The sequence below is a fragment of the Cydia amplana genome, chromosome 14 (assembly GCF_948474715.1).
Source record: "Cydia amplana chromosome 14, ilCydAmpl1.1, whole genome shotgun sequence".
In the NCBI taxonomy this organism is placed as follows: domain Eukaryota; kingdom Metazoa; phylum Arthropoda; class Insecta; order Lepidoptera; family Tortricidae; genus Cydia; species Cydia amplana.
In genome coordinates this window covers 10338033-10346783 of record NC_086082.1, presented here as the reverse complement: position 1 = coordinate 10346783, position 8751 = coordinate 10338033, and the positions used below count along the sequence as shown (strand labels likewise).

At 40.4% G+C, this 8751-nt stretch overlaps 1 protein-coding gene across 1 annotated transcript; it reads right to left on the bottom strand.

Annotated features, from left to right (window-relative positions):
• Positions 1-343: 343 nt before the first annotated feature.
• LOC134654119 (uncharacterized) lies at positions 344-5750 on the bottom strand. The gene is made up of 2 exons (XM_063509560.1): positions 4029-5750; positions 344-1136 (listed from the first exon to the last, which is right to left on the bottom strand). Exons 1-2 carry the CDS (start codon positions 5521-5523, stop codon positions 346-348), a joined length of 2286 nt encoding a protein of 761 aa, XP_063365630.1. The 5' UTR covers positions 5524-5750; the 3' UTR covers positions 344-345.
• Between the last annotated feature and the right edge of the window lie 3001 nt (positions 5751-8751).

Here is an 8751-nt window from a genome sequence, read left to right as displayed (position 1 = left end):
AACGGTTAAATGTAGAAGTGGTGTAGTTATTGTTGTATGAAGGCTGATGAGAGAGTGATTTGCATAATTTCAATAGTACAAAAGGTGGTTTAAATTTAGGTGCCTCTAATTGGCCGCGATACATAGTATGTGGAGCGCTCCTATTGGTGCTTAAGAAAAAGCTGCCGAATACTAGCCGAGCCCGACGGCCGCGTTTAGCTACTGCATTAGGAATATAGGTATTGAGATTTTATACAAATAAAGGTTGCGTTCGCAACATACTCCCGGGCGTTGAGAGACTCAACAAAAAACAAAGAAAAAAAATGGAAGTTTGGAAATTTAAAAGTAGTTAATTAGAATTACAAATTACGAAATAGGGAGTGGGCACAAGTTATTATAAGCTCTACGGATGACTCCTTTCTTCGTACGGATGTCGGCGACTCTGGTGACGTTGTCCGTGCCCGGGTACAGCTTCGTGACGCGTCCCAGCAGCCACAGGAGAGGAGGAAGTGCGCGGTCCTTGACTAAGACCATAGTCCCAACTTGCAGCTGGTCCGTCGAGGTGTGCCACTTCGTCTTCTGCTGGAGGAGAGTAACATACTCATTAGAAAAGCGGCTCCAGAAATGCTGCTTGAGTTTTTCAACTCTCTGGAACCGTTCAAGCCGTGAGATGTTTTCTTCAGTCAGCGATTCTTGTGGGACTGACAGAAGAGAACGTCCAATAAGGAAATGAGAGGGCGATAGGTAGGTCAGATCAGATGGATCAGAAGATAAAGGTGTTAGGGGTCTAGAATTTAAAATAGCTTCTATCTGAATCAGGCAACAATTTAATTCTTCATACGTTAAATGTGTAAGAGATAGAATGCGTTTGAGATGATATTTTGTTGATTTTACTGCGGCTTCCCAAAGACCGCCGAAGTGCGGTGAGTAAGCCGGGCTAAATTTGAAGTTAATAAGGTTTTCTGCCATACCTGACTGCAGCTTATCGTGATTATGTTTTAAAAAGTTACTAAGTTCGTTTGATGCCCCGACAAACGAAGTCCCATTGTCACAATACAGAGTTTGAGGCTTTCCCCGACGACTCATGAAGCGGCGGAGAGCAGCAAGGAACGACTCTGTCGTTAGACTTGTGACAAGTTCCAAGTGAAGAGCCTTGACTGAAAGACAGACAAAAACTAAAATATACGATTTAATTGTTTTGCTACCCCTACCCTTTCGGTCAGCTATCAGCACTGGTCCGGCAAAATCCATTCCCGTGTGTAAAAAGGGATATTCTAATTGTGTTCTATCGGTAGGTAAGTTGCCCATTGACATTTGAAGAGGCTTAGCCTTGAACCTGATGCAGCGAATGCATTTATGAACTAAGTGGCGCGCCAGGTTTCTTCCACCGAGCGGATAATATGTTTGCCGAATGCTTGCTAGTAAGAGCTGAGGCGGGGCATGCATTAATGCCATATGTTGCATATCAAAGAGCAGTTGGGTAAGGTGATGCCTGCTACACAGTAAGATTGGGTGCTTAATGTCGTAACTATAGTAAGCATTATTAAGACGACCACCGACACGTATTAATTTCTGATCGTCTAAAAAGGGCGTTAACGAAAGTAGCCTACTTTTCGGCTGCAAGGGCTTGCCCAAAGATAAAAGTTTGTACTCTTCAGGAAATGATTCCTGCTGTGCGAGTTGTAGAAGTTTAGTTTTACATGATTTTATTTCTGTGTATGTTAAATTTGATGTATTTTTATTATTTTTATTTTTGCAATTATGTATAAATCTGTAAATATATGCTACGATTCGTATTATTTTTGTAAGTTTTGAATTGTTAGTGATAAGTTTAGTTATAAGATTGTTGTTTTCGTTTATGTTTGTTTGTACGTTTGTATGAAGTGACACTTCTGGCAGATTATCTGCGTTTGTATTAAGCGTTGTAGGAAATTGAATTATGGAGTGATGCAAAAAGTCTGGACCGGTCCACCATAATGTGGAGACGCTGAGGTCGTTAGCATTCATTCCTCGTGACACCAGATCTGCCGGGTTCAGCTTTGAGGGTACATAGCTCCATGTCTGTTCACGAGTACTCTCTTGGATCTCATTCACACGGTTGCGAACGAACGGTTTAAGTCGATTAGATGGCCCTGCGAGCCAGCCCAGCACGATCATAGAGTCAGACCAGAAGTAACTATGATCAACCTTCACGGTCAGTGATGAAATGACCTTTGTCCAGAGTCTTGCGCCAAGTAACGCGCCGCAAAGCTCCAGCCTTGGGATTGTGGAGGGTTTAAGGGGGGAGACCTTATTTTTTGACGCTATAAGACGAACGCAAACTGCTCCGCTACCGTCCACAGTCCTGACATAGACAGAGGTGCCGTATGCACGCTCTGACGCATCTGTGAATACATGTACTTGAACTTCTATAGGTGAGTCACTGAATACCCAGCGATCAATTTTAAGTTTATTTAAATTTGTAAGTGACGATGCAAAAGACAGAAATTCATTTTTTATGTCTAATGGGAGCTCAGAGTCCCATTCGCACTTTAACAGCCAAAGACGCTGCAATATGATTTTAGCTTCCACTATACACGGCCCGACGAGACCTAGTGGGTCAAACACTTGACTTATGACAGACAAAATATTTCTTTTTGTGATTTTATTTGGAATTTTGATGTCGATGGAAAAGAGAAGTTTGTCTGTTCCTGTTTGCCAGTACAGACCTAAGGTTTTACAAGGCGATGTGCTATCAAGGTTGAGGGCTTTACTATGGTCCTCTTTATGTTCGAGAATTGATTCTAGCAGCTCAGGACAATTTGATTGCCATTTACGCAAATTAAATTTCGCAGACTGTAACGTTGTGACTACACCCTTACTAATCTCAGCCAATGATTCTACGGAGTCACTGCCACTGAGAAAATCGTCTACGTAAAAATCGTGCTGTATCGCGCGTTTAACTCGGACGTCTTGGCATTCATCGGCAAGAGAAACAAGACATTTGGTTGCAAGGTAAGGTGCGCACGCAGTCCCGTATGTGACGGTGTTCAATTTGTAGGTTTTTAAGGGATCAGAAGGATCGAACCTAAAGATGATTTGTTGTAACGAGCGTTGAGAAGGCTGTACTAATATAGCTCGATACATTTTTTCGACGTCACTTGAGACAACATACTTATGTTGTCTGAAGCGTAATAAGATTGACAGAAGGTCATCCTGGACAGTCGGGCCAACCATTTGGATGTCATTGAAGGACTTGCCACTAGTCGTGGTGGCCGAACCGTCATAAACGACTCTAAGGCGTGTACTTGTACTTGCGCGCAAAATTCCGTGATGAGGAAAGAAAAATGATTTTTCTGATGTCTCAGATGATGATGATGATGATTGATTTTCGCTCATATGGCCTAAGTCGATGTACTCGCGAATAAAATCAAAATATAAGGTTTTGAAGGCATGATCGCGTGCGAGCCGTTTCTCCAATGCCAAGAAACGGCGCTTGGCCATTTGATATGAGTCGCCAAGTACTTCCGGTGACTCTTTTAAAGGTAACGTCACAATGAAACGGCCATCTTGATCGCGAGTAGTGTTTTCTACAAAACTTTTTTCACACGCTTGCTCTTCATAAGACATGCAATGTGTTGAAGACACCGAGTCTAATTCCCAAAAACGAGTAAGATTAGTTTCTTCATTATGTGTGAGGAACGAACAAAAATAAGATTCGTTTGTGTTTGTGTTGTAGGCAGGTATGGAGCCACACACGAGCCAACCTAACGATGATTCGCGAAGTTGAGGTTTATTTTGACCTAACTTAATACGCGTGGTACCTAAGACGTCCCAAAATATTTCCGCCCCGACTAAAATATCAATAGCGGAAGGCTCATAAAAGGATGGGTCTGCCAATGTGATGCCGGCAGGAATAGGTATATTGGTAAGATCTATGCGACATGGCGGCATAGATGTGTTTATTACGTTGGCAACGTAACAGTTTACGGTCGTCGTATAGTTACTATGGAGTGAATGAATTGTAATGTCACAAGACTCCGGACAATGTGAAAGCTGTTCATTGATACCTGTGACCGTAGCTCCCACGCTGCGTGTCGCTAACCCAAGCTGCCCGCACAGATCCTGCGTCACGAAGTTGATGGTAGAACCGTTGTCCAGCAGTAGACGCGCCTCACGAAGCACTCCATTCGCGTCACTCACGTGCACCAACGCTGTGGACAGTAGTCCGGAAGTCTTCGTAGGGCTAAACACTTTTGTTTGAATGTTGCCGCTAAAATGAACATCTGGCACCGGGACGTCACTGCTAGAAGACGCTTTGTCAACATGTTTATGTAAAAGAGTGTTATGTTTAAGTTTGCAGTATTTGCAATGAGATAACACACATTGTTTTTCTAAGTGTCCCGGCCGAAGACAATTCTTACATACTGAGTAACTACTCACATTTTTTATCCTGTTATCGATATCTAATTTACGAAAGGATTCACAATTGAATAAGAAATGATCTTGCTTACAATAAGGGCAAACAATAGGTTTGCGATAAGCATTGTTTTTTGTAGCTGTAAGATAATTATGTGTTTTTTGTGGCTCGATATGTGAATGCAATTTATGTTTCGATGTCTTGTAACCACTATTATTGACGTTATTATTGCCAAGAGATTCAAGTAAGTCGGCCCTGCTATTTAAAAATGTAATGTATTGCTGTAACGTCGGCGAACCTGTTAAAAGGTTCCTGTGCTCTTCCCACTCACGCTTAGTTACTAGATCTAACTTCTTAGACATTATATAGATAACTAACGTGTCCCAATGGTCGGTGGGCTCCCCTAAGGTGCCAAGCGCACGCAAATTTTTATTAGTTACGTCCACCATGTTACGTAATAAACTGCTCGATTCGTGTTGCATCGGTTCAAGGTTAAACAGGGCCTGGATATGATTATTAATTAAAAGGCGCGGGTTATCATACCGCTCAGAAACTAACTGCCACGCTTTATGATAGTTATCACTGCTAAAATCAAGACTTTGAATCACAAGGGCGGCACTATTTTTCAAAGATGCACGAAGATAGTGAAATTTGCTTATGTCATTAATAGCGGGATTATTATGAATAAGGGAAATATACGTATCTCTAAAGCCGAGCCAGTGCTGATAGTTTCCGTCGAAGTGAGGCAGGTCAATCTTGGGCAGACGAACGAAGTCCTGCCGGCCGGCGCCGCACGACGTGAAAGCCGTCGTGGACCCGGGCCCGGGCCGACCGCCGCTCGACTGCACCGGAGGACTCAAAAGAAGTCGAGCAGTCGAAACCAACACAAAGAACTGGCTTTCAAACTGCTCCCGCTCCGCATATGCTTCGTCGGGTTTCTCAGTTAACGCTTCGATCTCCATCTGTAAAGCGTCAAACTCCGGGTATACCGATTCTATTTTATCTAAGCGACACTGCAACTCCGTTATTTGTAAATCACTTAATTGTTCACATGTTTTAGCCACATAAATGTAAGTATTAAACAAAGTTAATTTAGCCTTCAAACTGCCACGTTTCCTAACTAACTCCTTTAACGTGTCAGCCATTTTAATTTACAAGTGAATTTAAAAATGCAATTACCTATGTGCAAGAGAAGTGTGAACACTAACGAGTTAAAATGCAACTGACGAGAACAAAGAAGCGGAGTAGATAAGCAGCTGCGCGCGGCAAGTGATGATTTAGCAAAAAAATTATGTTACTGAGGCGATGATAATAAGCTATGGAGACGGCTTTTTAATATGTAATAAGATTTTAACTACGAAGTTATATGAAGCTAAGTTATTTTATCGAAATAAATTATGATTTTAAACGTATTTTGCAATTGATGTGTATGAAAAATGAATTATTTGTGCCTGATACGTACAGAGCTATTCTTAATTCCAAGATAAATAGGTATAGAAGGGAAATGGAAGGAAATTGGAACGAACTCACTCTGTCTAGTCCTACGTATTCAGGTGATGCGATGTACTGGAACTGAAGTCCTTGATGTGGTGGATGTCCAACGAACGTCTCCCTTATGCCGGTAGACGCTGGGACCCCTTGTTTTCAACGTCCGTTGCGTGTTCTTCCTAAGCCGAAGAAACTGAAGACAACGTAGACGGTTTCGAAGTATGGTCAAAGTCCTCTTCCACGATGAACCCGTTGTTGGTCAAATCTGCCCTTGTCTTGAAGGCTGCGAAGGACCAAATGTAGCCGCCGTGCAGGTCAGGAGCTCGACGACTCAAATAAAAAGCTTCAATTCTTATAGTGAACTGATATAATTTTCCAAGTACTGGTTTACAAGGGGTTCTTGACTAAACGGTTAAATGTAGAAGTGGTGTAGTTATTGTTGTATGAAGGCTGATGAGAGAGTGATTTGCATAATTTCAATAGTACAAAAGGTGGTTTAAATTTAGGTGCCTCTAATTGGCCGCGATACATAGTATGTGGAGCGCTCCTATTGGTGCTTAAGAAAAAGCTGCCGAATACTAGCCGAGCCCGACGGCCGCGTTTAGCTACTGCATTAGGAATATAGGTATTGAGATTTTATACAAATAAAGGTTGCGTTCGCAACAGTCATTTTTATTTAATGGGTCTTTTGTCACCGTAATCGAAAACCCGAATTATCCTTATTATTTCACGATTAAATTGTGATGAAAGCTTTTGTTTTTCAACTAGGACACTCATTAGTATAGATTACATTTTCCATAATCTATCTGTAACAAAATAACATGCCCTAATCCTGCCACTGTTTCGCAAATGGAACAGTGAATCAGGTTAGGCAGCATAATTCATCATCTCCCTTACTTCAAAGTATTTTCAAACCCCAATTTCCCGTGGCACTCTGTTTTTAGGTCGCAGCTTAACAAATTTGTTTGCGAGATGTTTCCAGTAAGTAATAAATTTATATGTAAGGCCGTACGCTTCTCAGTAATGGTGCAGATAATATTCTTGAACTGGGTTTTCCAATGCGTATGTCGCATTTCATCAAATTAACCAATTGTAGAATGTATGCACCAATTAGTTGGGTCCTCTTGATGATCTAAGATGGGCAATCACACTTTGAAATAATCGTAATATGGAATTTTATCGCAATTTTAAAACCACCTCTTTATTTATAGGCACATGTTTTAAATGTATAAATATACTACTTTAACCCTAATTGCATTGAATAATGTGACTAACCAAAACATAAAAGGTATATGTAGGCTTTACTCTACGGTTAGGTGCTTAGGTACATTTTGAGATTTGTTAAATTTCTTTTAACTTGTTTATCTACATTATATCTTTAAAATTCTGTTTATAAAATTCACGCATACCTACCAACATTTTTAATTTTATTCCATAAAAAATAAAGTCCGTAAAGCCTACAAGTCCTACAATATTGGTCTTACACATACAGTTTCTAACATAAACCACACTTACTTGACTCGACCGGATGAACGACTATGTATTGAGTTTTGTTATTCTAAATTACGACTTAAACCAAGTCGTTAAGGTAAAAAATCCTTCGATAATGCATGACGCTAACGACTAAACATAGTCTAATGAGATGTGTTCGAATACAATTGCAACGTGTCCCTCATATGTAAAACGGTCCTTTGACAAGCCCAACAATAATAAATTGCGTTTCTGAGGTAACGAGCTTGGTTATTGAAATTGTTTTGATAACGTATACAATATACATACATATTATGCACGTGAACATACTGGAGTAACATTTCTCGGATTATCAATTAAGTTTTCCATGAAACTAATGGGTGTAGGTATCACTGAAAAGTAAACTGGAAGATCGGGCAAGTCTACTCACTATTGATTTTTTGTAAATCAAGTTTTGTTTTAAATTTCATGAACCATTTGTCGTTTATTTAAACATGTTAATGATACGTAGGTATGTCTAAAACAATAAAAATGGCGTTATCTCCAAAACTTTTTATCCTAGTAAATTAAGTAAACTTTACATTACATTTTAGGTATCTAAATATGACCAGGAATGCACTGGTAAAATCCTCCGGGATCGTCCCGAGTACCCGTTATAAACTTCAACCTCACTAGCTAAATATGATTTTTTAATTCAAGCTCAAAGTGTACTAGCACTATCAACTTCTACTTGAAAGCTGCATTTTGTTTTTGTTTCCCGTACATCACAAACAAAACATCAGACGGGCCAACTTTGCTCAACAAAAATGAACTAAAGCCTCTAGAGGGTTCACGAAGCTAGTGATCTGGCTGTGACTTTCCGTAATATCACTACATAGTATAAAACAAAATCGCTTCCCGCTGTCTGTTTGTATGTATGTATGCTTAGATCTTTAAAACTACGCAACGGATTATGATGCGGTTTTTTAAATAGATAGTGATTTAAGAGGAAGGTTTATGTATAATTTGTTAACCCGTGCGAAGCCGGGACGGGTCGCTAGTCATTAATAAGATACCTTCATTCGCCACAGAACTACAAAACCAGAATAGTCAGGCGTGATAATTTTGGTTTCAAAGCCTGGCTTAATTAAAAATATCTGGGCGACCGAGCTTTGCTTGGAAAACTTATAAAAACTCAGAAATGCGCGTTTTCCCAGATCGATTTTTCGCCCCCGAAAACCGTCATATAGTAAATTTCATAGAAATCGTTAGAGCCGTTTCCGAGATCCCCGAAATATATTATATATATATGTCGGAGCGAGACACCAGAAAGACGTATTGCAGCATTACAGTTCATATTGCGCAGAGAGTATAACGCCATCTATTGGTGTATTGTTGAACGAAAATGACAGGTAGAAGGCTTTGGAACGTCAAGA

Bases quoted from the DNA above. Each gene is read 5' to 3' on its own strand.
- LOC134654119 (XM_063509560.1), bottom strand. From the start codon at position 5,523: ATGGCTGACACGTTAAAGGAGTTAGTTAGGAAACGTGGCAGTTTGAAG. The intron at 1,137-4,028 runs GTATCAATGAAC...TCTGTCTTTCAG, and splicing joins CGTGGGAGCTACGGTCACAG to TCAAGGCTCTTCACTTGGAA.